The sequence below is a fragment of the Annulohypoxylon truncatum genome (assembly GCF_022578515.1).
Source record: "Annulohypoxylon truncatum strain CBS 140777 unplaced genomic scaffold F4807scaffold_1, whole genome shotgun sequence".
Classification (NCBI taxonomy): domain Eukaryota; kingdom Fungi; phylum Ascomycota; class Sordariomycetes; order Xylariales; family Hypoxylaceae; genus Annulohypoxylon; species Annulohypoxylon truncatum.
Window position 1 is genome coordinate 1,598,949 of NW_025953787.1, and position 27,770 is coordinate 1,626,718.

Sequence of the window (27,770 nt, forward strand, 5' to 3'; positions counted from 1 at the left end):
AGAAAGAAGATTCAAAACACTTCGTAGGTATTGCATAGGGTTCCCTCGAACTATAGTGTTGGAGTTGTCTCACACTCTTCGAATAATATTCCGTCTAATCCTCGACACCTCAGCCTGTCTCTCCGCCACTTATATGGGTCTTCATGCGATATGACCTATCCTGGCTTTTTTGGAATTAACATGCTTGGCCGAAGATTCCCTCGTGTTCTACCCACTTACTGACGGAAATGCAGCCTGCCGACGCTCACTATCCGCAACACGTCGGGGTCACCTCTTGCGCAGCCGCTGACTTGCATGACTAATAAGCAAGTCACTGTCGCACCTTACACACCTAGCACCTCACTATATCGGATGAATACCCATGGCAACAAGGCCGTGTAACCCGGCGCTATTGTCCGGCCTGGAGCTGCTGCGATTCCGAATGCAACCCGTTAACGGCACAGCGCCGATATAAGTTTTCCGTCCCTTCTCCTCGGGACATAATTCCCATACTTCGATTCGGGAAACCGTAGCAGCTGGTGCTAATATTCCACGATGTATGTAATAGTCTACATTATTCATAAATTGGAAATAGGTTGCCGGCATGTTTATTCCTTGGTTTCTGTTGACCTCAGGTGTCCGGTAAAGTCTAAGTCATTACGTTGCGCTGAAGATATTTATACAATCTTCGCCGCATCCGAAAACTCGGTAGTCGCATGCCGATTATCGGGCCGTCAATCAATAGCGCAATCGCGCCTTATCTAAAACCCGACAAACGCATAATCATTGAATCATTAAATCCGTCTCGATTTCCATCGTCATTTTTAACCATCTGATACATAATCTTATTCTTACATTACTAATGCTAACAGTTTTACGCGCATTGGGAGCCTTTGAACGACTACTGCATCCAAATTCAGCCCATATAAGCGGATGCTAGTTGAGTCCAGGTCGAAGAGGAAGCATCACTGATATGACGGGAACCGAGGACATATCCGCCCAAGACAGCGTTGCGCCGCTGCCGGTGAACGGAAGCACGCATAGTCGGGGTGATGAGAGAACTCCTCTACTCAATAACCAGAATAGGAACGTCTTCCCAGCCGAGGAGGCCCCGTCGACTCACAATGATGACGAGCAGGTTATCATCGTTGAAGAGGTGAAAGGGTTTAAATTATGGCTCATCCTCTGTATCTGTTGGTTAGGTGTCTTCCTCGGCGCTATCGAGTCTACTATCATCGCTACGCTATCAGCTCCCATCTCTAGCGAGTTTCACTCCTTAAGCCTGTTGTCATGGCTTGCGTCTGCTTACCTAATCTCGAATGCTGCGTGTCAACCCGTATCCGGAAGGCTGACGGATATCTTCGGACGAGGGCCCGGCCTCGTCTTTAGTAATATTTTCTTTGCTGCTGGAAACCTCATCTGCGGCCTCGCACAGGACGCCAATGTTATGATACTTGGAAGAGTCGTCGCTGGTATTGGTGGTGGCGGCCTGATGGCTATTGCTACTTTCTTGTGTACGGACCTCGTTCCGCTAAGGAATCGAGGCGTCGTTCAAGGAATAGGGAATATATGCTACGGGGCTGGAGCCACGTTAGGCGGAGTCTTTGGAGGCCTAGTCAACGACAACTCGTCTTGGGGCTGGCGTCTGGCTTTTTTGATACAAGTCCCTCCGATTTTGGTTTCGACTTGTCTGGTCGCCTATCTCGTCCGGTTGCCGCCAAAGGTATCAGAGAAGTCATACTTGGCTCGTATAGACTTCACAGGCGCCTTCTCGCTCATAGTCTTTCTCGTCCTACTCTTACTTGGGTTGAATGCTGGGGGTAACCTGGTCCCCTGGATTAGCCCCCTACCATTGACCACTTTGCCACTATCGCTCGTGGCACTCATTGCTTTCATCATCTGGGAATCCCGCGCCAAGCAGCCCGTAATCCCGGTCCGTCTCCTCTTAGATCGAACGGTCTTCAATGCCTGCATGGTGAACCTATTCTTATGCATGGTATACATGATGGCGCTATTCTACGCTCCCATCTATATGCAGGTGCGCGGAAGTTCGGCCACAGATTCTGGCCTAGTAGTCTTATTCGCTCCTATCGGTATCTGCTTCTGCTCGATTGGAAGTGGATATGTCATGAAGAAAACCGGACGTTATGGTAAGTGAGATAAGGTCCCACCCCAAACGTCATAACTCCCTTTTCTAGTTTATTCTCGAATTCTTCCTTTCACCCAGCAGTGTATTACTTGCATACGCTAACTATGAAGTAGTAAGTTCTAAACTCGGGATTCATATGTATTGTTCCCTTTTCGGCCACAGCTGCGTATACAGAAAGCTTAAAATCCCAACTTATCTCCGCCACCCCTCCGAATCGAGATGATCGTAGTAAGCAAATTTATACGCCCCCTGCATAAGACTAACCCTGCAATAGTTACCTGTAGCTATCTTGGCTGTATTGCTGCAGCTCGCTTCTGCCGTCATCTTCACGACCCTCAAAGAGGACTCCCCAGAATGGCCCCTGATGATCGCATTCCTGCTTCTCGGCGCTGGCTACGGTGCCATGCTGAATACCATGCTACTGGCTTGCCTAGCGGCTGTAGACCACACGCACCAAGCTACAGTCACATCCGCAACTTATGCGTTCCGATCGGTTGGCGGGACGCTCGGTATTACTATAGCATCGGCTATCTATCAGAATGTACTGAAGACCCAACTGTCGGAACGGTTCGGCGATTTGCCCGACGCCGCGGAGGAGATCAGCAGAATCAGGGACGACCTTGACGAGTTGAAGCATCTTCCTGAGGGCTGGTATGACGGCGTCATGGCTTCGTTTATGGAGGCTTTTAGAAACGTCTGGTTTGCGATGTTGGGCTTAGTAATCCTAGGGCTGATCAGTGTGTCGCTACTGAAGCAGCACAAGCTGCACTCGACTCTATCTCGGAACGAAAGCGACTAGAGGACTGCATACGGACGGAAGCACTTGTGTGTTATCACGGAAAATCGTACGAGATATGGTCGAATGTAGACGGTTCTAAGCCATACGTACCATGTATTGGGGTCACAGCATTTATTATCTAATAGGTAAGGAAAACTAAAGTTGTGAAAAAGTCAAGACTTCTATCAAATCAAAAATATCACAATCTAGCACCTCAAGTTCACCATGACTTCTCCTTCGCCTCGCTAATACGAGAGATTGATGTACCCTTAAAACTCAAACGTAGCATACCACTAACTTTCTTTCTCCACCCACATTGTTATATATCTAGACCGCGGCGCGGTTAGGCACGTTCGCGAGGAAGGCGACGAGCACGGCGTAATAAGCAGGGACACCTACGAGCAGGTGGTCGTTGCGAGCCTGAAAGGTAACCATGGCGATGGCAAAGATGGCGGAGCAAGCGACGACGATGCCGAGATAGGCGCCGCGAGACCACTACAGGATAGCGATAGGCGTTAGCAGTTGCAATTCTCGAAAACACGGCTTGGAAAAGAGGTAGGGGAATGGGGAGAAGGGGTATACGTCTCTACCACGTACATTCGCTTGGAGATATAGCAGCGCAACGGGGATGATCAGAAGCAACTGGCTGCTGATCACGAGCAGCGTCTTGATGAGTAGACGGAAGGGCCGCAGGCTATAGGTTATGCGCTGGTCGTCGTTTTCGGAGGATGGTAGGGTATCGCTACGGAAGAGGCAACAGACGTACTTTAAGAGGTTCTAGCCGTGGTATGGTTGTTAGTTTTGGTCTTCTTGCTTAGGAAATGGAAAGGGGGATAGGTTACACAAGACGAGTGGAGACGGATAGAAATAGGGGGCGTAAAAGGGGGGTATCATAGAAACCAATGATAGATCGAACATACTCTTGCCCAAGATGATCTAGCACACAGAAGAGACTCGAACTGTTGGAAGATATGATCTGGCGCGTTGGAGATGAAGTCGTCGATATATCGCATGTAGGCCAGCGCTTCGTTGTCAAGCCCCTGGTGTCTTCGCACATCTTCGAAGTGTTCCTCGTGCGCACGCCTAGACACTCGGGGGAACTTCTTGTTCTCATGTTGCATGTGAACGAGTGTGTCTAGTGGATTTTTTCATGGTCAGTAACAGTTGACTCGTCTCATCTCTTTTCGTTGGACGTTGCCTCCCAACGAATCGATATCAAGTTGGGATATTTCTTTAAAACTCACGGTATTTTTGAACATATCTCGCCCTGGCATCCATTAGATTTTCCCTCTGTGCCGCACGATCAAGTTTGCCTGCTGAGCCCGGATCGGGAGGTCGTATCGGCAGGTGTCCAACCCCTTGGGCACATCGAGCTATGAACTCCTCCGGATTGAAAGGAAGTGACCTGAGCGGCTTGCCTTCGGCCTCGCTATCCTCAAAGTTCATCTCGTCTAGCTTATTATCGATACAGTGAATCTTTTGCTGATAGTAGGTAAGGACTTGTTGTGTTGAAGCTCCGAACGCCCGCTGAGAGCTGAAGTTTGGAAAGTATGCCTGCCTTGCCGTCATACTCGGCCAACCCATAGGTGAGTTATTTACTTTCAGGCTGTCAGCCTGTTGTTTTTCCTGAAGGAAATCGGGATTTGAATTGTAACATACTAACGTCTTCATCTGTGTAAAAGTCGGAGTAAGGACTGAGGCCAGCTTGTATCCTAGCTAAACATGCTTGTTAGCTGCAAAGATCGGTAGAAACATAGCTCTAGATGTGCAAACTTGCCATTTGCAACTCTTTCAAACATTGCAGAATGACTTTGTGGTTGTCGCATGTGTGGATGAGAATGATAGGAGGCAACTGGTGTCTGCGGAGCGCTGCTCCTATTGTGTGACTGGATGTCATTCAATGGGTAAGCCGGGCCTGCACTGGATGAACCGGCCATGATGGAAGATTGCAATAAATACCAAAATGATCCAGATGCTCCATATCCAACCGTATGGTATCTATCTCCTGTATAAATAGTGCGCCAAAGACGCGACGTTAACGCTAGAGACTCCAAGACACATCATCCCATCGGTTGTCGACATGAGCGCCGACAAGAGTATTCAAATGAGAACACCCTCACAGGATGCTTAAATGCCCAATTTAGCCCCCGAGAAGGTCGAAAAAAAGGCCAGTGTCTGGAGTTGGGTGTGGTGAAATCAGATATTAGGGGAAGAGCCTTGGTGCCGTGCATTTGAAGAGCAAGGCGCAATGAAGCGGTGAAGATAGAGACAAGCATCGACGCAAGCCTCAAAATTGGGTTGCTGCAGTAATAAGTTACTTAAAGAATCCCACTTCTCTATTAGCGTACAAGAGTGATTGGGGGTTGTCCAATTATATCTACCATGCTGACGAAGGTGTGTACCACTCCACGGCTCGTGAACAACCAACATATACCACTTCAGGTAAAAACATCAGTCGATACCGGTTTATGACTACAATGCAGTCCGCCTAGATGAATATTCAGCCTCACATGAGTTGCATCGTGTCGTGTCAAGCCGAGTATCTAGCATAACAAGTCATCTGACGTGGAATAAGACTACTATCTCTACTTAGCATTAGGCACCAAAGCACCGGATCTGCTCGACATATATATTTCGGTGAGAAGGATCGTAGGCTTATTTAGTATTAGTATCATCATTTAAATCAACCTTGAAGACGTCAAAGCCTTCGTGAGAAGCACAGGGCGATGGAAGCTTGCATATCTGAGGCTTGTTCGACGTAGACCCTCCTCTAGTCATGAAATTTACCTATCTTACCATTTTTAGATGTAATGGCCTTAGAATGAATAAGACTACTCTCGAGAAAAAGAGATGGAAAAGGTTATGGTCGTCCTGATAACGACAATCCAACTTTTCTTTAGAGGATTGGGACCTTTATATCTGTGAGGGGGAAAGAGAGTGGCGGCAAGTCACATTTCCATCATTCTGTGAATAAACCCCGCGTGAATAGCCCGAAATACAGAAGGGATCCGTGACAGTCCAATGCGACCTCCATAGAGAGTTATATCCAGACTTATCCCAGACGGCTATCGCAAAGCCTTGCAATCTCAAATAGGGGATGCTTAAAGTCTATGCTACAACCATGCTCGAATAAACCAGAGAATCTGCGCTGTGGTACGTGCGATATTTGTCTGGGAAACAATGTCGTTGATTAGTATATACAGTAATGGGAGACTAGTGCTAGAAGATAGGCCCATTCGTTAGATGAAGACATGCTCCTTATAGACTATACTAGGGAAAAGCATGGTAGCCCCTTCCCTGAGAGTCGATGTGATACTCGGAAATAAGCAGGATTAATGGGATTGTTCTTCATACCAAGTTCCTACTAATTATTTAGCAGAAAGAGAAACGTGTAGTGTATATATCTATCTACCTTGTAGCAGGGATTTGGTGCTTGAAAAGATCAATTCCCCCATGTCTCAGATCGTAAAACCACGCTAGGGTTTTCTAGTTCCGCCAGAAACATCTTTCCGTGGAGGCATAAAAGGGATCTAGAGATACCTACCTACCTAGAGTAGATGAATACGGAGATACTCAAGTTCTACGGGAACGTAACCCCTAGCGACATTAAGGAGGTACCTATTGTTACCAAAACGTGATAATGGGTGAGATTGGCTGAAAGTAGTAGCATGGTTACTCTCATCGCATATAACCTCCTTAGGTAACAGAATTATGAAATAAAAAGGCATGCCCCCACCCCTGAATTCGTCCTAAGTTAAACTGGATTGCATTCTAAACCCCATCCTTACCTACTCACCAGCTTAACTATCAAACCATCAACAACATACCATGGGCAATATCTACCTACCTAGATTTGAAATCTACCTAGATACGGCAGACTCTCGTGCTATATCCTGACCTTACCAATGAGTCTTGAATGAACAGTATCTTATGATTCTGATGCTCATGGCGGGATGAATGGTAACCATTGGGAGGGAACACACAAGGAACAGAGTGCACCGGTCAAGAATCCTAGGGCTAAAGGGCTGGCCCCTTAACGCTCCCCTAGCAAATGTCTATGGACCGCCATTCACGCCAGGAAAGACCAAATGAAGACGTATGCAGATGCGAGCAATCTTCTACTTGCGCCAAAGGTCGGAAGCGAGCACCCGATTGGCTAGTATACGGTCGGCGCACGAGTTATAAGTTGGCAATATTCTCGCCGGTTCTCGCACGCGGCTAGCAACGAACGTCTGGACAAAGAAAATTGGAGTCTCGGGCGAAGCTCGACAGTCGCAACACCCCGCATTTGAATCATCGTGGGAGCGGTTTTAATCCTGCTCTCTCCCGATACAGCGCCTATATAAGCGACTGTATGGATAAACAAATAGCACGCTCTCCGACCGTCCTTCAATTCCGGGTGTCGAAGGACTAAAATAACGAATCGCCTAAAAAGCCTAGCCTATATTCTAAAGGCAAATATCAGCAAAATCTTGAAGCTTGAAGCAAAGGTTTAAACCGAGACGCATCCACACGGGCGATACTTGCCTCAAGGGAGATCACGTGAAGAGCCAACGATTGAAGATATCTCTGACGCACAGACCACATATATCCGATACACGGACCACCTGACCTTGGATAAGATTTGGGTTAGAGCACGTGACGATGAGCCATCTACTCATCACCTGACTGACATGGAGATGGAATCTAAAAATATCGTTTACCACATCCAAACAAGGGAGAGTCATTGGGCGATGAATGTCTCAGTCAATTGATGAGGTGAAGGCTTCCAATGGGGAAAATGAAACCGGCCTGGTCGGAGCAATCTTCAAAGCTGGGACTCAAGAGTGGTCAAGGAGGACTGATCTACCAAGATCGTTGATGGCAAAGTACAAATTCGTCATTTTAGAAGATTACCTCCGACCAGAGTGCGGTCTTCTAGAAAGAATTGAAGTTGTATCTCACCATAGTGATAAGAGTGGGCTAGTACGTAGCCCCTGTAGGCCTTCACGCCGGCCCGGTCGAAACCTTTGATCAGCAGTCGCCTTGCAATGATGAGAGTCATGGAAAATCACCGACATTGTCTAATAGCTTTTGCGACGAAAAAAGGGCCTATTATTCGGAGATCTCGATGCGCCCCTGGAGCTAAGGTATTAGGAGAAAAGCTGATGTTCGACATTTAAGGCGTTTGACGGATTCCAAATTCTGGGCGAAATTAAAGATTCATCCGACAGTGGGGATGGGCATCCATTCCTTACCCCTGCGTCTCCAAACCTAGCAACGAGATCATATACAACGGTACATTTAAAGATGGCCAAGTATTTCATGAGGCTCTTCAGCAAGGGAAGATCGAATTACTGCAGCATCGGATTTCAGCCAGGCATAGTGCGCTGTTCACTAAGCTAGTGTTTCAACATCTGAGGCTTTCCCAGCTCGCTCTCCAACCAAATTCCCCTAGATGTGCCTGTCCCCCCTCCTCTTTCGTGCCCAGCAGAAGGCCAAGGACCGTCCGGAACGTTCCGATTCCCATTTATTCAAACCCCAGGATGTTCTTTGGGTTGTTCGTCAAGTAGGACTTTGTGATCAGCAGGAAACACATTGGCTACGGTACATTTGATTCTATCTGGATGCTCTGGTGGTTTTGCATGTATCACATACGGTTCACCCGGGTCCCGAATGCTCTTAAGCGGCTACCGTCACGTCAGCACTACCTCTGCTCCAAGCATACCCAGTACGTACTCACATGCAATTACAGCGCGACGAGACGCCCATTCGCATTACCGGCATAAACAAGACCCTTGCTATTGCGGAACGGGGGTGCTTCCCTTGCAATTGATAACCCACGTTTCGTGGCTTTCCATTGATTTTACTTTGGCAATTTGTCGGTCTTTAGTGATGCGTGCTAGTCGCCCTCTTAGAGCCCTAGGCAGGGCACCCACCAAATGAAAAAAGTATATAACTATTTAGGTGATTGAACATATTATTACCTTTATTTTTTTCGCTTTAATCAACCTTTGTATATTCATCCAGACTATCCTAAGTAGCTCTCCCAAGCTTCTCCAACGTTGACTGAGTATAAAAAGTTTTCATACGAAGAGTTGGCCTGTATAAGGTATGACTTTCGTCCTCATGGTCTAACCCGCGCTGCCATGATTTCTCGATGTTGTCCTTGGCCCCCAACTCACGTTGAAGCTTAGTAGGTCACGTTTATCGCTGTCGTCAAGCCCAAATCAGTACGGTTCATTCTCATCGGTCAACGCGTCCTTCAAATATCAACTTTACCTATCCCAAAATGACATGCTTTGGGAAGCGTCGCAAGGGCCAAGGCGGCGGCCGAAGTGGAGAGTTTGTACAGGTCGCCTCAATATCCCCAAAAACAACCCCACCGGCGACTCAAGGCGGCGATCGAAGCAGTGGCAGTGTCAATGGCAATGGCAATGGCAATGATAGTAAAAGCAGTGGAAAAGGCAATGGGTCTACAGAGAATACAAAGTCTCAATAACTGCTCACGTGGAAGTTCGATAACGGACGCCGAGGGGAATCCAAAGGATATACCAAGGGCTTATCGTCGTGACGGCGGAGGATTCTCGTAAAGGTCGCAAGCTTTAACCTACAGACAGGTTTCCCTCCAATTTCACAGCAATCCGTCCCTCTCAAACTAGGCACTTCGCTTAGTTGTGCCAGCAATGATTAAGTGCTCGGCATTAATAAAAAATGTAATATTATAGATATATCAAAAAGGATATGGCGATGCCTAGACCTATCACATTATTATATGAGACAATGCGGCTCTATTCTATAATAGAATTCGTTACCTGAAACACCCATTTGGTGCTCGTCTTATCATCCTAGGTTGACCAGTGTCTCGCCCAGTTTAAACATGTTCGTCTGGTGAAGACTTATCTACCTAATTCATGGAGACCGTTCACTAATCGAGACCAAACATGTAAAGATATATCAAACAATACGCGAAGAACGTAGGAAAGACGCCCTTAGTCATACGCGTGATTACGAAGAGGTCTAGACCCAACCAAACCGCCTCTAACTGAGAAGCCCGCCGCCTTCTTTACCCTTGGCATTGATGATGTAGTGAGGAAAGACTTCACATTCGTAGGCGGGACATAGAGATAACATCCCATGCACTGCCACGCAACTTTCACTGGCCATGCCATAAAAAGCTAAGTCCTACGTATGTCCACCCGCCGAGTTTACTCAAATTTCGTGGTCCATACAGACAGGGTTAAAAACCAGCGCTTAACCTTATTCACCAACAATTTCACCAGCTCATGACTCGTGAACAGCAAGCATTCAAGGTTTTGAGAGATTTCCGAGCTTATTCCCGTATTCCCTGCCATCAAAGATATTCTCTTCCTTCTGGAACATTCAGCTGTAACCGCTTCCCCGGTCGCCTTCACTGAGTATGTGGGTTATTGTTATGTTAGGGCAGATTTTGGCGTACTATAACATAAGACGGCTGCGATGTGTGGCAGGGGATCTACGCACATACGTACTAGATATGATCCTTGTGTGTAATCCTTGGTATGTCGATACATAGAAAATGGAGATTTGGTTCACTGGAACATGAAAAAAGGCTAGAAACGGGATGATTTCAGACCAGAGCCTCGTCTGTCCATGTCTGTGCGTGTATCTACACCCACGGAACCGCGGTGCATGTATGCATGGATGTTATGTAACATATTAACCAATATTTACATACTATCCAGTTATTTGAAATTAGAATAATACGACAATTCTCATAAGATCAACAGCATCGAGGCTTTTAAGACATTGTACGTAGAGGTTTAAGTATGGGCTGTCGCTAGTGGAGTTGATGTCTTACATAACCTCCGCAGGGATGGTATATGCTACTGTACGCTAGTCTCTAGGGTTGTGGGACTGCTGCACGAGACTAGGCCTAAACTAGACTAGCTGAGCTCCCCTACAAGGATGTACCCGATCAGTACTACTAGGTACAGGGTTCTAAACAATACTACTAGTATTTTACTAGTACTAGTACTGGTTTGGTACTAGACTAGTATTTTTTTTTGCAAATACTAGCCTAGTAATACTAGTAAATACTAGTGCTAAGCCCGATTAGGAAACTGGACCCATTCTCTTCCGAATTGGGACAATTTTCGAGGAGAAGTGGGTCTATCTTCTTAGTCACGTGACTCTTGAGTCACGTGATTTGGTGTCGAACTTTGAAAATTACGTAATATCTTATGTAATATACACATAAATAGTTGATTATATAAGCATATTATATAATTATTTTTGGAAGCTTTCCATCTAACGCCAAGGAAAGTCACCTGAAAAGCGGGGGCCTCTAGCCATATTAGGCTTAGCTGTGCGCCGCTAACCAAATTAGGCCTAGGACTAGTATTTCAAACTAGTACTAGTACATATTTTGACCATGAATACTAGTACTAGTCTAGTAAGACCCACAATACTCGACTAGTCGAGTATTTTTAATACCCTGACTAGGTACATAGTAGGGTACCTGTATCCTGAATCTTAGAACCCTTAACTGATCCTTCTAACACCCTAAATCCATCGTTTATTATTACAATATTTACTCCGATTAATATACAATCACGCCCCATTAGGAGAATTACCTTTTACACTTCGCGTTTATTAGGAGGTAGCATTAATAGCGGCTGGAGATATCCCGTATTTATTTTTATTTTTTATAACGTTGTGCCTTCTATCTCCTTGTCGGAAATTGCTATGTCAGACCTAATCTTTTACTACGCGCACTGGGAATCGTGAACAAGACGTTGGCCTCGTCATTGTTATTTCAACTTCCCAAGAATGATTTTCATGCCTCCATATCTAAACGACCCAGCATCTACATTGACCCCAGGTGCGTATCGCCCCCACCAATGACGATATTGACGATATCTCTGGGGTTTATTCAGTATGAGGGGTTAGAGATATAACTGGTCGAACTGACTCTGCTATAAACTCTTATATGAAAAGCCCTTCTTCCCGTCTATGTTTTGACACCAACTCCTCCTTGCCTAATCAAACTTTTGGCACTGCGCTACCCAGGTGAGTGCACAGGGAAATGAAGTCAACCCAAACTGATTTAAAAAAGTTATCATCATGGATACTTGTATATGTACCTAGTTGTCTAGGTGGATTCGATCTATCATACTTGGGTCCGTCATTGGTCCGAGTTCCTCCCTAGAATTTGAGAGGCTCTTTACTTCGAGTTAAAATTGACCTATCTTCTCTGCTGCAGGGTTCACTCTTGCTTACCTAGGTAGAAATACAACAAGCACCTATCCCAAACCCCACTCTCTAAAAGCAAACCGTGAGTCGAAAAAGCACAGGCTACAAGACCTTATCTAGTATCCGAAGCATCCCGGCCGTCGACGCAAGAGTGTAAAACCGATTTGCTCATTCGGCAAAAGCCCGAGAGACGCACCTTCCTGACGGAACGGACCGGTGATATGGTGATTACTTAAGGTTCCGAAAACTTATCTACATACGGAGGTACACCGAAGCCTTATTGATTTAGTCTCACGGATGAAAAGCGGGGCATCCGTTACTACCAATTTTCTCTAGCATCTTCTTCCTCTTTGAGGAAAAAGTCGATAATAGTATTGAAAAAATGAACATTAAACGATCAGTTGTGCAGTGCAATCAGAGAAGGAGCAGATCTAGCTGGGTGGCTGCTTGGCCTGTGGAGTTAGCCGCCGCAATGGTGGTAATCGTTGTGGTTATGGTATGTCGGTACTAAATTTAGCACCTAAGCGAGGTCAACTGGAAGAGAATCCAGCAAAGACAATGATAAAATTTAAGGACAAGCATATCTATATGCCAAAGACGAGACATTATCTTACTCGAAAGATTGCGATGGGACGAACATCTGGTCCTTTAGATACAACCACTCACCGATCACGGTGTAGCGTTCATACCTAGGTATTCTCACGGCATTGCACCTGAGGGATTGGTAGTATCAGGCTCTCCTTCGGCGCCGACATATCCCGTTAATTTAAACACACCCAGAAAATGTAAACGTATCGCTAATTGCCCGCTGTCTCTCACTGCATTCCAAGACTCAGTCAGTGATGGATTACAATCCATGTACCTGGTAAGTAAATTATATCACTTCGCTGTCAGGATGGGAACATAGGTTTAATCCTTAAGGGGATAATATTGACGCTACGCTTAGGTTATCCGAAATATTGTTGGCCAATCGGTTATATAAATGTCTACCAGGTAGGCCCAAATGTTTTGGTTTTGGGAGGGCCGCCACCTGGATCGACCCGGATTTCGACTGTGCGATCCCGCGGTGACCTATCGTCAACCCCTGGCACCCATCATGCTTCGGCTGTGATCTACAGCTTCAACATTGATAGTTCACGTCAAATAAGCGGGGTACTGATAGCTGAGTCGGAAAATTCTATGCGAGGAGTACATTGTGTTCGAAAATTCCTGGGTTACTGACGTGTCATCACAGCCTCGCGAGAGAAAGTGCGACGTATTCCGGGTTTCCGCGAGACCCTCCCTCCTAATTTAATTTACATTCTTACCGCATGTATCTTCATTCTTCCTTACCCATCGATGCGTTAGCAAACACACGTGCTCTAGCAACAACCCGATATATGCGCATTCTCTCCGAGATGGTTCTCCTTGACATCTAGCAACTCCGAAAATTCTTGATACCAAAGCGCCTTCCGACAGCCTGACATATTCTATCTTTATGATCACAGGCGTCGTTTTCTCCTTTTCTCACTTAGAAAAAGACATTGAAAAGCTAATACTAGTAGCAAGTAGTATAGGTCCTTCTTGATTTTCTAGTATTGATTATCAAGATACCGTTTCCTCGATTATTCCGTCCTCTCGATATGCTACCTCTGCTAGCTAGGAGATCACAAGGCCTTCGTTCATCATATTACATGAAAAGACCTACATCAAGCTCGACATACCTACCTATGCTACCACAGTGGAATCCGAACGGTTTAAGTGTGACCTAAGAAGCGATTTCATAAGACCGACAAGGAATTGTGATGAAGCAGATGACAATTCTAGACGCGGCCGAAGACGACTTTCTCCAGGACATAACACCAGAGGAAATCATCACGATACCGTTTATCTAAACCATGCCGTTGAGGGGCCTTATGCAGTCAACGCCGAGAACCACAAAGATAGACACCGAGGATTAACAAGTAAACTTCAAGATATAGATGAAAGCCAAACTTGGACTTACATCGACAGACATAATATAGAAATATCTAAAACACCACTATACCCTGCTTTAACTATAGCGCCCGTATTCCTTGTAGCACCTACGTGTACTCCGGATCGAAAAAGGCCTCTAGTTCTAGGGGCATAATTATAGTGGAGTGTGTAAACGGATTCGTAAGGGGGTGCTATTAAATAAATTAAATAAACATACTTAGGTAGGTACTTAACCACACACTTCTCTTATAATTTTTAAATTCCATCCAGTGCGGATGCGTTGTCACACCGAAAGCTGTCGATCCCGTTCGATTCCAGCCCCCTTTTACCCCGAAAGGGTCATTAATTCCTGGACCTGACTCTCTTGTCTGCATTGGAAGAAGGTTCATTTCCCCATCTATCTGCTATTTGCTACTAACCTCGCACAAGACCCACAACTCGTCGCCCGACTTATATGATGCATTGAACTCCCTAATGCAAGGATGTGGAAGAGTAGCAGTGTGCTGTCTTGTGTGGACAGCTCGTAAGAACTTTCTTTTCCAGTTGGCGCGGTGCGAATGCGTCCCTGAGCGTGTCATCCTTCCATGCTTTGGGTCAATTGTCATTATTTTGATACACCCATGCCTTCCAATTTAACCTAATTGTTATTGAAAACCTACCTGGAAGAAATCGATCTGCGTTCGGGGCTCTCAGCCCATGCAGGCTACATGACGGTGTAGATCTTATATCATACACGTATCATTCGTAATACCACCAAAGCAGGTAATGGTCTGTCTTCTCTTGTTGGTTCTATAGCTTAACTATACTGAGATGGTCAAGGGGCGATGTAGGTAAGATTACATCTACTGGGAACAAGTAACGACTAATGGTTCCATATGCGGGCCAGGCTTGCTAGACTGATTTTATCTAGGGTGACATAGGTACAGAATACTTCGTATCATTATATTTGAAGATGTAGCTTGATATGTCAAACCGGAAAATAAGCCGTATGGGTCTTAGTCGACGAAATATGAAGATGTATACTGTGTTGGAAAGGTACATGTGTGATCATGAGCTTGTTTACGTCCGGGGGACGTACATACATCGACGCGCACTGATTCGCGTATAGGACTTCTGGAGCACCCTCCTTAGGTTAGAGAGGGCAGAGCCAGAATGTTGCGTGACTAAGGAAAAGTAGGTACATGCGTAAGTAGGGAGTCAGAGCCATCAACAATTCAGATCGTAGACCCCCGCCAAAATCAAATTTTCGTGAAAATAAATATGCCGGGAATCAATCGCCGTAGTAATCACTTCACCACCTACCTAGACCTTCCTTTATGAGGTAAAATTATAATTTATAAGACATCTCCGTAGCTACCTACATGTATGTACCTATCTAGATAGGTACGTACCTAGTAGATGATGATTCGATAAAACTGCCTTTCGTTCGAATTCAGGAGCAGACAGGGCTTCGGAGGTAAAATAAAATCGATCTAACCAATCTGAGAATATTCCTACGAGAATGACTAGCACGTAGCATCCAGAGCAAAGGGCCAGAATGTACGGGGTACATCGCTGCAGGACTATCTTTAAGCGCCAGGGAGGGTAGGCTTTACCCAATAATGGCCTCAAATCAATGCTACAAAGCTTCTACGCGGCTATAACCTTCTACTCGGCTAAGTCGGCAAACCGACCATTCATAAGTGAAGCTATTGGCGCTATTTCAACTTCATGTCATCCTTCAGGGGGTTGATTCTATGTTGCAAGTGAGGGAAGCCAACGAGATACCTATTTAATCTGTCCATAGTAAAGGAAAAAACGTAAGAAAGACGACAAGTAACTCTATGACTAAGAGTCGTAAGTGAAGCTGACCAGCTCCCAACCATACCCGGTATTCCAAGCAATAAGAAAATCGTGTACCTAAGGATGAATGAAGTATTAGTTATGATCATATTTCCATCGCTCAACAACCACAACCGTTGCCTCCTTGCGTATTTGCTAAAAACCTATGGCGATTTGTTATTAGCAGTGTAGAGAAAGGGTAATAATAGAGCTCATACGTAACTAGAGCAGCCGAGTAAGCAGAGAAGCCGATGGCATCGTGTCGAAGGTCTTGCCTAGAAGCATCAGGACGAAGACAAATGCCGCTCCGAAACACATTACCACCACAAGGGACATAACCTTTCCCATTGGCTGAAGCAGCAGGATCCCAACTGGGACTATCAATATGATACCGCTCCCGGCAGCTACGAGCCCCTTCTTTAGGAATTCCATGCCACCAGTATGGAGGTAAATGGTTGTTTTGTTATTTACTTCGTCGGTAGTACCTCCATGGTTCCTATTCTTGAAGACCCATCTGAATAATCTCTTCAGCAGTTATTAGAAGATTACCGATGGCAAGATTTATGCCAACTTACAGAGAGAGGTGCATTGCCGTATATGAGGGCAGAAAATGTCTGATCAGCGCGTTCGGTTGGTGTGCTTAGGAAATCATCTTGGAAGGACAGGAAGTCCCAGTCGCCACTCTTCAGTACACCCTCCCCTTCTAACGTGTGATATAGACTGGACCATTTTCGACGACTCGTTTGGGGCATTTTCTGGAGTCTGTGTAATAAGAGTATAAACTCAGCTAAGTGAATAGATTAATAAAAGTTCCCTTCGGCTGACAGATGTATCATCTCACAGTAACGTTTGAGCTGTTTCAAGATCATCTCGGAGAGGCAATCCTTGAAGTCATCTTCCTTACACTCACAGGGCCGCCCTACTGATGAATTAAACATAGGGCCTGAAGTCGCCTTGTCTCCATTATTGACCTTGCTCTTGCCGCAGCAAACTTTGCTTTCATGACTAAGACAAGATCTTAACCCAGGTACACAAGTGTCTATCCCTTTAGTTGGCATAAGACTACAGCTCCACGACGATTAGTAATTGTACTTCCATCAACCCCTGAGCTCCACTGACACCCATAAAATCCTACTTCTAGTTGGTTAGACGCCTCTGAAGATCGCTGTGAGAGCCGCAACGCTTACAGGCTCAAGAGGCCTGCGCTATCGCCGATGTATAGTTACCGGTTTTATGGAGACTGTAGTATTGTGCCAACTAAAGGGATATCGAGTCGCGGTTGGGAACTTAGTTCCTTTTCATCTCTCACATCCATTTCTGCGAGCATCTTTTCTATTCCAGTGATCTTACTTTACTCATTTAATAAAAGTCGATGTTAAAGCATATCATAACCTAGTGTCTATGATGGCTTAGATTATGTGATAAACTTTGTAGAGCGACAACTTGAGCCCAACTCTCAAGTGTGTCGATGACTATTTTTGAGATGTCTGCCACTAGATCCTAGGGAATGTAATATCATAGAATTGTTTTGTTTACGAATTTCATGCGACGAGAGAATTTTCATTCCACTTGCGAGTGTCCCAGGACCTAGCAAAATATGTCAACAGTCTGAAGGTGAATCTGCGCTATCAATAAGCATGTCACACCTTCTTGCGATCTGCGAGGTCCTTGGTCAACCTTACTTGTCTGATTGTTCCGTGAAGACGTTGCCGAGACATTATTGTCTCTACTCCTGGAAGCAGTTGTCTTCGAAGTTTGGCCGCGTTCAGCTTGGGAAAGGTTCTCCATCGCGAGAATATATATGAGCTGCACATTATAGCTGTGAGTGATAAGGTTTTATCGAAATGGATAATCCTAGCCAGTTTATTCAGTGAAACAATGTTTAATATATCTACTGGAAGGGTACCTAGGTAGGTAGGTAGGTACTCTGTTGAAGAAGGCAACCAATTAGTCTTTATTTCCGAATGGACCAACAACAAGTGAACACGCTCATATATATCTTCATTCTTAAGCTTATGTTGAGGCTTAACTAGCGGGCTCGATTCTAAATACGAGGTGTGAAGAGTGGCTATGGCATAAATATCAACTACCTACCAATGATTTATGTACTAGTACCTAGACTTTCATCATATGGTGCTTCATTTCAAGGTACTGTAGAAATTAATATGTTACCATTTTACATCGGGGGCTATGACACTAAATCATTAAAAATAAGTAAGATTCGCTTAATGGAGGTCAGGAGGATGTGTCGTCATATGACCGTACGCATGTCGGGCGGATGCGCAATTTCTAATGTAGAGTTGTTAAAAGGAAAGATAGTGTAGTGTTTAACTTGCTGCGAGAAATAGTAGGCTTATGGAAGGTTTATCTAGAAATGGAAGTAGATACAGATTCATATACATGGAGTATCTAGTAACGTTGAGGGGTGTGCTTAACTTGGTGTAAACTTTACTGCCAGATGGGTGTTTGGAAAGGGGGGGGGGGTGGCGGTCTTGGACATTATGTCAGCAAATTTCTCAACACCTTGACTTGATCACCACTTTCTATAGTTATTTTTAAGGATTAACACGGTAGCTGCTAGGCTTGTTATATTGACACCAACCTTGACACTTATTATCCTGTTATAATTGACACTATTCAAAGTGACTATTATCTCTGTAATACTGTTAGGTTGTAATTATTACCTGTCACCTTAATTGACATCAGTCAACTTATCAACTGAGCATCTATCGTAACTAAGGGTGGTACTGTTCCTAAGGTGGTAATTTCCTCCCAAAGAACCGGGATGCGATTGCCCTTAGGGGTCCAGTGATAATGTTCACCCGACAGCCAATTAGACTAGTGACGCAGGTAGATTAGTAATCACCAGTTGACTGTCACTGGGCATTCCAAGGTTATATCTACTGCGTACCCCTGACAAGGGTTGCTGACATAATGACATAATATCCCTCCAGGAGCTTTGGATGCGAGGCAGTTGCAGAGAGCAATGAGACTAAATAGGTAGTCTTAAGGCGTCGGCAGGCTACTGCATACATACGTACATTGCCTAGACCGTTCCTGCATCCTTGTTGATTTATCTTCATGGATCCTGGCATGGATGAGTCTCGAACTGCAGATCGTTTGTCCCGCGTTGCTTTCGGAGGACTTTTAGATCTGTAGGTAGTAGGGTAGTAGCTTCAACATGGGACACACTTCAGAAATATCATATATCACATCCAGGGTGCTAAAGTTCGTATCCTGATGTCCCCAAAACCTCTGCACCATGACGTCTTGTTTCAGAGCACTCCCAACGCTAGATGTCGTTTGATTTTGTACTGTTATACCCGAGCCTTGCCAAGAACCCCACAAATCTATTCCAACCAGGCCACGAGAGCCTCTCAAAGAGGGGCCAGTCGGGTAGAAGAATTGTTACGAAACCAATCCTCCGATCAATAGAGGGAATATGCAGGAAAAGAGAGTCCAACAATCCTTGAAAATGAAGATATCCAAGATTCACACTCCTCGCTCAAAGGAAGGGGCCCTTAGTTGCTCAGGTCGATGTCGCATGAATAACCTATTTAACTTGATGTTTTTATTATTTAACTAAGTATAATTCTTTGCAGAATTTATAATTGTGGCCGAGAACCATCGTCGACCGCTGGGTGAAGGCACGCGGGGATGCTAGGTACGTAAGGGATGAACAGGCGATTGACGTCGGTTTCGGGTACCCGGGTTCAGGCGCGGCTCGGCCCGTAGACTTCGATTTCTAGACGGCAGACTTGTTGACGCTACCTATGTAAGTGCCGTCTTCACAAGGGCTCAAATAGTCGGTTGAAGAGTTAAGTCTGAGTAATCATGGATACCGTCTCAATCGCATTTTTCAGCTAATTTGAGCTTGAAGATTTGCTGGGAGGTTTACCCGTTTTGACTCGCCTGTATGCAGGACGCTCCCGAAATAGGAAGGTCGCTGCCACTAAAATTTCAATATTTCCAAGGACCTTGTCACTGTCAACGAATTGAGAGCTTATGTCCAGCGGCTGAAGCTGCATGCTCGCCGACCATAACTCCCTCTTTCCAGCCTGCTTCTTCGCGCGGTCGATGATAAAATGTCGTCCTGCCCAAATGCATACCGTGCTGTTCATCTTTATTACGCCATGAGTTGACATAGCACACCCGGTGCCAGGGCGGCAGACGAACGGAAATGGACGGCCTTAAGCCCATAACGCATTGGGCACTGCACTTCGGGCTACAAATCTCATTTTGCGCCTTCCTAGCCGCTTGCTTTCCAGTTTCTCGAAGACAAACCACCTCCATCGTGCTACCAGACAACGTGAGCAATCACGGATCACCAGACCTCATCTGCACCCCGGCCAGTTGGACAGATGTCGCGCTTTTCTATCTCGGAAATTATGTCGCTCACGCCGCCACTGTTAGGGTATCCCCGGGCGAGCCAATCCTGGATAGAATTGTGAACTCGATTGCGGTTTTGCTCTTCCCCCAAGCCGGAGCGATGAAGGGCCTCAATGCTATTTTCCGATGCGCGGTACTTGAGAAATCGCCTCTCCAGAGAGCTGCTAGATCAGGTGCTCTCTGTATGGTGGTTAGGAATCCGGAATGGAAGCCAATTCCTGGCGAGTCAATCCAGGGCATCTCTTATATGGGGTTAGAAAAGGTGAAAGGTGAACATTTCATGGAACTAGCATCATGAGAGTCATGAATGCTGACTTATCAAACAGAGTCCAATAAGAACTACCTGTCAATCAAGTTTAATGGCAAGCCTGAAGCTGAGCTGAATGAACTGTAAGATCTCAGCGTACGAATCCATGTCGCTTACCGCTCCTGACACTACAGAACAGTCGCCAACTAGGGGAACCTATCGCAACAAGCATATGGATGCCACCGTGGCTACGACCATGTTCAAAAGTTTTCTGGATGTATTCGGATACCTTGATTCCCTATGTGCCTTGGGGTCGCGAGATACATGGAGTCTGCAAGCTCCCGCAAGGTTATACGCTCGCATTCGTTCCTCGGCACGCGAAGGTGAGGCCGGCCAAGTCTCTAGACGAAAGGCAGGATAACGAGCTTGAAGAAAGATTCGACAGTACAATATCTGCATCTTTCAGCACCATTAAGGCTGTGGTGGCGATTTTGCAGACACTGTATGCCTCCTTCACCTTATACCGCACCCGAGGGGACCAGTTAGTTCAGTACGGATACGCGGCCTTTGGTCTAACGGTGACACCGTACTTGGTTATGTCCATCATCAACCTTATTGGGAACATGGTAACTCCCGAGTATGCGGCCCTATACATGGTAAGGTCTGACATCATGAAAGAGGCTAGAGGGAGGGGAGCAGTGATTGATGGTGAAGTTGGCGAGATTGTTCCGGATGATTATTCGATCTGGTCTTTTGGAGTTCCAAACGAGCTTTCTGGGTCTTTCACATCCATAGATGAAGATCGCCTAGGCTTAACGAATATCACATACTCTCCGTCGGATACGGTGGTTCGTCAACCATCAGACGTCGAGTCGGTAATTAAGCCCGAGTCGACGGATATCACCAATGACGCAAACCCATCAGTTATACCCGGACAAGAAATCGAAAATGATGAGAAAGTTTCCGAGATAGGATCTAACGAGAAACCCGTTGCTGATACCGATGCACCGATCGAGCTTAAATGGATGGGTATTGAAGCGCTCAAGTCGGATCCGCAGCCTGAGCCTGAACCTGTCTTGCTAATTCCGAACTGTGGCAACTTCGCGACAACACGCCGTCCTGTGAACAACTTACCAACAGGGATATCCGATATCAGCCAACTTTCTCGCAGGGAGCGGTCCAGGCTAAAACATAGCGGCCTAATATCGTACCTGGTTATCCAGACCGTGAATCTCTTCATTACCGGCATTTCCATAGCTGTCATCGGCGGGCTATCTGGCTTCCATAAGGGCAATAGCACAACAGCGCAGCGTGTGTGGACTATGATGTGGCTTGTATTTGGATTTCTGATGGGTCCGAATTTCGTGGCACTTCCTTCTGCAACGTCTCTGGTCACCTTATTTAGATCTGCAAAGCGAGAGGACCAAGATCCCCAGTCATCAAGACATTTCTTCACCTGGGGTTTCATAACTGCCCTCATCTATGGCGTCCCTGGGTTTGGAGGCTATGTCATCGTGGGAAAGATGTTGTATAAGTATGGGAACTGTGTTTCTATAGACTGAAAATGGCATCTCTGCTCTCGAGTAAAGGTGGCAACAATACCTAGGATCATGAATCTTGGTACTTTTCGACCAGCAGAGGTGGGATAAGTTTGTCGAGTTTCTAGCTGTCGTCAACCGAGAAGACAGGGCTGGGTTCATTCATAAGCTGCAAGGGCCTGTTAAGCAGCGAATATTCCGTAATCGAAATTAACGTAACTTGCAGTTATCGGTGAGGTCCGGGGAGATATTATGGTTATTGGAAGTGTTGAATTGATATTAGCAACAGTATATTGAAGTTCAATATGCAAATTTACTTCGTATGTGATAGTACTTACAATTGTATCCCTTCATAAATAGGGGAAAGTGCATTACCTAATCTATGGTATATAAAGATTCGCTTAACATAGAAATATGAATATAAACGATAATCCTTGTAAAGGGATCAATTATAAGCTTATCTGGTTCCCAACGCGATGGCGCAATTCCGTTCCAAGGTTTCGAAACGGCGGCTGCTAATCTTAAAGCTTTAATAACGAGTCAGCGCACCCAACCCCCGCTAAACATTCTTTAAGAGATCCAGAATGCGGCCTGGAAGTACTACTGTAACATCCTTTGGCAGTGTTCGCTTGTAAGAAAATCCAGGAAACTAGAATTGGTTATATAAAAGGACGATATAAGGCTCTTTTGTTTCCGATTACGTCATTTTAGTCCGGATGTTCAAGCAAAAAGCAGCGTTACCTCATTACCAACCGTTGCGCTGTATGCCAAGCGCTCTTTAACCGGCCGAGGATCATGACTTTCCTCGAATTCCTCTCCGCCCTATTCGGGTGGATATATACGTTATCCTGGTCATTGTCCTTCTATTCTCAGCCTATGTTGAACATTCGAAGGAAGTCGACCTCTGGTACCACTGTAGACTTTCCCTTCATCAACACCCTTGGTACCTCGTCCATATCTCATACACTATGGCTATACTCTCTAACGTTACTTAGGATTTCTTACTTATCTCATATATAATGCCGTATTCTATTCATCTCCAGTCATACGCTATCAATATGCTCTCCGTAACCATGACCACACGCCAACCGTCGCGGTCAACGACATCGTCTTCGCTGCTCATGCCTTCGTCGTCTGTACGATCCTGACCAGCCAGTATTTTGTGCCGTCGATCTGGGGCTTCGACCATGCACCAGGCACCAAGCCGTCACGCCTCATCCTTGGTGTCATGAGCGGGTCCATCATCGCCGTCGCCATCATCATCTTCGTAGTCGCGTCCGTGCCCCCCGACGCGAACCCGAAGACCTCGTGGGCGTGGCTGGACGTCATCTACACGCTCTCGTACGTTAAGCTGCTGATCACGCTCGTCAAGTACGCCCCGCAGCTGGTGTACAACTTCCGGCAGCGCAGCACCAAGGGCTGGAGCATCTGGCAGATCCTGCTGGACTTCCTCGGCGGCATGCTCAGCATCGCGCAGCTGGTCATCGACTCCTGGCTGCAGGGCGACTGGTCCGGCATCACCGGAAACCCGGTCAAGTTCGCGCTGGGGAACGTCTCGATGCTGTACGATCTGGTCTTCATGACGCAGCATTATGTGCTTTACCGCGACGATGGCACGACGAAAGACGGCGAGAGAGATTCGCTCCTTGAGAGGGGCGAGGATAATCGGAGATTAGATTAGGCTATGATACTCTACCTCCTTTCCCGCCGCAGCTGGATCGGCATCTCATTCCGGGTTATGAGTTGTGTATGAGCGCGGTACGGTCGAAATAAGATGCCAGCCACACGATTCCCAAATGGTCCGTTAAAAGCCATGACTCGGTGTTTTTAAATAATGGAACCTTCTCATATTATCTCTAAACAGCACTTGGAGAATATTGGATGAAAGGTGACACCAGTGAAGACATATAAGGGCATCTATCTCAACATATATGTCAAAGTCGCATGAAACAAGTTGCGGCATAAGGATTTAATTTATTTAAGAGAAATAAAGCCTATATAACTGCCTAAAATTTGGTGCATATTATATTGAAGTTCCGATGTTCATGCTGAAGTGTATGGTGATTTGCATTAAGTAGATATACACACCGGATATGATGGTTAAGTTAAGGCAATGTTAAGCGGATTGAACTAGCCACCTCGCTCTATTATCATGTATATGTAATGGTGTTTCTTGGACATTCCCTATGTGCCTTGCGTTCATCTAAAGGGGTACAGTTAGGTAAGGCGAGGTAAGCGGCAGAACAATCGAGAAAATAGGTATAGTCGGTTGATTGGTGTCGATCTAGTCGGTTAAGACGAGCAAACATTACGTACTAGTCGTAAAAATAATATACATTATTTGTTGGAATGATCTAGGGATATGAGATGTTCCATATCCCTGGGTCGATTCCCGTTGATACTGCACTGTCAAACAAAGCTAGTGTCACGTTAGACATGATCTCGTCTATACCAAAAATCCAGGTTGTTTAGATTGGCGAAACGGTTGGTGAGATAATGTTAATAAGGAGCACAAAGGGGACGTGGAAACAAAGAGAAATATGATTGAGCTTCATATGAAACGTTTTATAGAAGATAGATGTACTTACAAGTGGATAATTCAACCCCTTTTTAGACGTTGTACGGCGTCCAATTGGCTATTATACACCTGGGTAGGTATTAACATAGGTAGCTGTGCCCCGGATTTTGACTAAAACAAGGTGTGCAGGGTGTGGCTAATTACAGCATGTTTAGGTTTTTAGGTTCCATAACAGGCCCTACGTACCCGTACCCCGGAAAGCTGCAGCTGCCAAACTACCCTACCGTTCAGCTGGTTCCGCGTGCTGTTACCAGCTTTTTAACATCCCTTACCAACGTATGTAATAACTGCCAGGGATTGGTTTTCCCAGTTCCACGCTAGGCGAGACTAAGTGGTTCACCTGCACGGCCAAATCAGCGATCTCGCAATCCTGTAATCTATGCACGCCACGTCCATTGGTGACTACAACAGAAAGAGTGATAAAAAAGCCTGACGGAAAAAAAAAAATAAAAGAAAACAAGCCACATATAAGTCATTCATAATTAACTCAAGCCATCGATAACGAAGAAACTCAATTCCATCGTTTGTTCAACCACCAGTCTATGGCACCTGGTAGTCTCTAATTCCAACCTACTCGTCGATTGCAGCCCAATCAAACCTGTCACATGCGCGTCGAAGATGTGCCGCTTTCTGGTAATCTATCCTTTAAGGTGGTCACGAGTCGTGAGAGCATCGAACTGACGGTGAATTAGGTCTACAGAGGTAGCGACGAGATCCTACTCTCGAAGCTGATTCTTGACCCGACTCATTCAATCCTCAAGCAGTCCTTCGATTCGCGACTTCGACTGGTAAGTTACACCGTACCTTGTCACCAGTATCACATAGGTAAACAAAAGAACATTAAACGACAAGTATGACTGACTTTTGCCCTCCGTTTTACAGGATACACGACGCGGCCAGAACAACGCGGACGGATTTGGTATTGGATTTTACACCGACCCGAAGTTAGGTGCTGCTCCTTGCATCTTCACCTCAACCATTCCAGCCTGGAACTGCACCAACCTACACCGCATTGCCTCTAAAACAGCATCGCGACTCGTATTCGCCCACGTTCGAGCTACGACTGAAGGCTCCCTCAGCGAGGATAACTGCCATCCGTTTTACCATGGGAGCTTGATGTTTATGCATAATGGTGGTTTGGGAGGCTGGAAGCACATCAAACGAAGGCTTGGCGAACGGCTCCACGACAAATGGTACCTCTGCGTGCAAGGTGGAACCGACAGCGAGTGGGCATTTGCTCTGTTCTGCGACCGTCTCGAGCGTCTAGGCGTCAACCCGAGCTCCGAACCAAAGAATGGATTTGGTCCAAGCGTAATGCGCAAGGCTCTCTTGCAGACGATCGAGGTTATCAACGAACTTACCATGGCGATCCCCGAGAGCATTATTCAGAGTGAGAATGTGGATACCAGAAGTCTGTTGAACTTCGCTGTTACAGATGGCCACAGTATCATCTGCACGAGATACGTGAGCAGCAAGACCGACCAAGCAGCTAGCTTGTATTATTCCTCTGGTACCCAATGGGAGACCAAGTCCTCTACGCCCTCTACGTCGAATGATCATGATTACCAGATGGAGCGACGGGATAAAGGAGCAGATATCGTTCTCGTTGCTAGCGAACCCCTGACTTTTGAACGAGGTACGGTTCTACCCATTTGCACCTCCAACGTGCATGATGCTAATAGGAATCTAGAAAACTGGGTTAATGTTCCCACTAACTCGATCCTAACCATTCATGGCCAAACAGTCATGGTCAACCCCATCATCGATGCCTTTTCTGACCGTGACCCCTATCACCAACGCTCTTCAGCATTTGCGCAAACTAAAGGCCTCACCACCAACGAGAAGGCGGCTGCACGTATGGCCAGTCCCATACCCACACCAAGCATCGATCTCGAAAGTCAGAAGCGTATTCTTGCTCCGTTGATCCCTGCTAGTATTGGGCGAAGCAGAACACCGGAAGGGCCGTCATTACCAATCCGGCCTAAGACATCTCTCGCGTATACGGAGTCGAGTCTGGCTTCGGACATCCGCCTCCCTCCTAGCGATCCCCCTCCTCGCCCGGTGACTCGGCCAGACATCGGTCCTAAACACCCCTCTCAAGGCAACATCAAGAAGAAGCGACGTTCGCTTAACTTCGGAGAGCAGCCTCATCCGGCGGATCACCAAGTGGATACGGAGCTACCAATGCCGGATAGCCCAGTCCAGAGTACTATGTCGAGGGCCCCCGACTACACCACTTCGGAGAAGGCAGCACGTGTCCTCGGAATGTCCCTATAGTAAGGAAGTTCCGTGACGCGGCCTACCTGTCTCTTTTATGTTCTCATGGCGCTGCGCGACGGATTAGGATTTCAAGATTTCGACGATAGAATGATTTTGCAAGGAGGCAAATAGCAAGGCGTTTCTGGTCGCTGGGTTGTTTAAGGGGAGTAGTTTCATGTCTTCATGTGCGTAGCATAGCACCAAAAGTTAATCACGATCCCATACCCGATATTGAATTGAAGAACGATCTTTCTGAACGATCTCCATGATGAGTGATTTTATAGAGTGTTACGACGGGATATGCTCGAGGAAATAATCAATGATAGGCTTCTCTGTTATTTCCATCCTTTTTCGTGGGTATCTACGACGGGGAGAGTACGGACATAGACATGGTGTTTCTAGCTTAGATCGGAGTAAGTTGTATAGGTTGAACACAGTAGTTCAGTGTCATTCATTTGAGTAAATCATTTAGACCACTAGTTGGTGCTCTCCTTAGTTGACGATACGCGTCGAGGTTGGTATACGTAATCCCATCACCCCCCTTTTCACATTTCAAGAACTTGGCATGCCAAATTAGGCAGTCAAGGGCGTGAAGATAACAACTCTATGCAAGCGTTAAAGTCTCTGTATCGATATCCTTATAATATGACCCACCCAGTTTATAATTTGTGGGTACTCCTCTTATAACGATTATAGTCTATTATACGTGACGCTATTCAGACTGGAAGATCATTACTATATGGGGGCTTTGGATTGGGGGGGGGGGGGGGGGGGGCGGGGGGGGGGGGCGGGGGGGGGGGGGCGGGGGGGGGCGGGGGGGGGGGGGGGGGGGGGGGGGGGGGGGGGGGGGGGGGGGGGCGGGA

The 27,770-nt window shown here is 46.2% G+C and overlaps 6 protein-coding genes across 6 annotated transcripts; 4 read left to right on the top strand and 2 right to left on the bottom strand.

The window, feature by feature from the left end:
- Window positions 1-952: 952 nt before the first annotated feature.
- F4807DRAFT_455464 (MFS general substrate transporter) lies at window positions 953-2,927 on the top strand (the record flags this gene model as incomplete). Its single annotated transcript, XM_048000733.1, has 2 exons — window positions 953-2,129; window positions 2,413-2,927. The coding sequence occupies 2 exons, from the start codon at window positions 953-955 to the stop codon at window positions 2,925-2,927; spliced, it is 1,692 nt and encodes a 563-aa protein (XP_047859536.1).
- On the bottom strand, window positions 2,889-5,546 carry F4807DRAFT_405553 (uncharacterized protein). Its single transcript, XM_047996225.1, has 6 exons — window positions 4,866-5,546; window positions 4,566-4,622; window positions 4,151-4,504; window positions 3,827-4,041; window positions 3,504-3,683; window positions 2,889-3,401 (listed from the first exon to the last, which is right to left on the bottom strand). The coding sequence occupies exons 1-6, from the start codon at window positions 4,885-4,887 to the stop codon at window positions 3,234-3,236; spliced, it is 996 nt and encodes a 331-aa protein (XP_047859537.1). The 5' UTR covers window positions 4,888-5,546; the 3' UTR covers window positions 2,889-3,233.
- Window positions 5,547-16,118: 10,572 nt separating this feature from the next.
- F4807DRAFT_466361 (uncharacterized protein) lies at window positions 16,119-16,807 on the bottom strand (the record flags this gene model as incomplete). The annotated part of the gene is made up of 3 exons (XM_048002375.1): window positions 16,738-16,807; window positions 16,472-16,683; window positions 16,119-16,421 (listed from the first exon to the last, which is right to left on the bottom strand). Exons 1-3 carry the CDS (start codon window positions 16,763-16,765, stop codon window positions 16,119-16,121), a joined length of 543 nt encoding a protein of 180 aa, XP_047859538.1. The 5' UTR covers window positions 16,766-16,807.
- A 3,724-nt stretch (window positions 16,808-20,531) lies between these two features.
- F4807DRAFT_405574 (uncharacterized protein) lies at window positions 20,532-22,526 on the top strand. Its single transcript, XM_047996226.1, has 2 exons — window positions 20,532-20,675; window positions 20,732-22,526. The coding sequence occupies exons 1-2, from the start codon at window positions 20,593-20,595 to the stop codon at window positions 22,092-22,094; spliced, it is 1,446 nt and encodes a 481-aa protein (XP_047859539.1). The 5' UTR covers window positions 20,532-20,592; the 3' UTR covers window positions 22,095-22,526.
- Window positions 22,527-22,530: 4 nt separating this feature from the next.
- Window positions 22,531-24,103, top strand: F4807DRAFT_405575 (PQ loop repeat-domain-containing protein). Its single transcript, XM_047996227.1, has 2 exons — window positions 22,531-23,013; window positions 23,066-24,103. Exons 1-2 carry the CDS (start codon window positions 22,866-22,868, stop codon window positions 23,749-23,751), a joined length of 834 nt encoding a protein of 277 aa, XP_047859540.1. The 5' UTR covers window positions 22,531-22,865; the 3' UTR covers window positions 23,752-24,103.
- Window positions 24,104-24,972: 869 nt separating this feature from the next.
- On the top strand, window positions 24,973-27,377 carry F4807DRAFT_405577 (N-terminal nucleophile aminohydrolase). The gene is made up of 4 exons (XM_047996228.1): window positions 24,973-25,281; window positions 25,341-25,436; window positions 25,531-26,284; window positions 26,339-27,377. The coding sequence occupies exons 1-4, from the start codon at window positions 25,267-25,269 to the stop codon at window positions 26,923-26,925; spliced, it is 1,452 nt and encodes a 483-aa protein (XP_047859541.1). The 5' UTR covers window positions 24,973-25,266; the 3' UTR covers window positions 26,926-27,377.
- Window positions 27,378-27,770: the final 393 nt, after the last annotated feature.

Coding starts and splice junctions, on each gene's coding strand:
- F4807DRAFT_405575 (XM_047996227.1), top strand. CDS start 22,866: ATGACTTTCCTCGAATTCCTCTCCGCCCTATTCGGGTGGATATATACG. Junction 23,014..23,065: donor TCCCTTCATCAACACCCTTG/GTACCTCGTCCA, acceptor AACGTTACTTAG/GATTTCTTACTTATCTCATA.
- F4807DRAFT_405577 (XM_047996228.1), top strand. Junction 25,437..25,530: donor TCGATTCGCGACTTCGACTG/GTAAGTTACACC, acceptor TCCGTTTTACAG/GATACACGACGCGGCCAGAA. Junction 26,285..26,338: donor ACCCCTGACTTTTGAACGAG/GTACGGTTCTAC, acceptor ATAGGAATCTAG/AAAACTGGGTTAATGTTCCC.
- F4807DRAFT_405553 (XM_047996225.1), bottom strand. CDS start 4,887: ATGGAGCATCTGGATCATTTTG. Junction 4,042..4,150: donor GAGATATGTTCAAAAATACC/GTGAGTTTTAAA, acceptor AAAATCCACTAG/ACACACTCGTTCACATGCAA. Junction 3,684..3,826: donor CTAGATCATCTTGGGCAAGA/GTATGTTCGATC, acceptor TACCACGGCTAG/AACCTCTTAAAGTACGTCTG.
- F4807DRAFT_405574 (XM_047996226.1), top strand. CDS start 20,593: ATGCTGACTTATCAAACAGAGTCCAATAAGAACTACCTGTCAATCAAG. Junction 20,676..20,731: donor GAAGCTGAGCTGAATGAACT/GTAAGATCTCAG, acceptor ACTACAGAACAG/TCGCCAACTAGGGGAACCTA.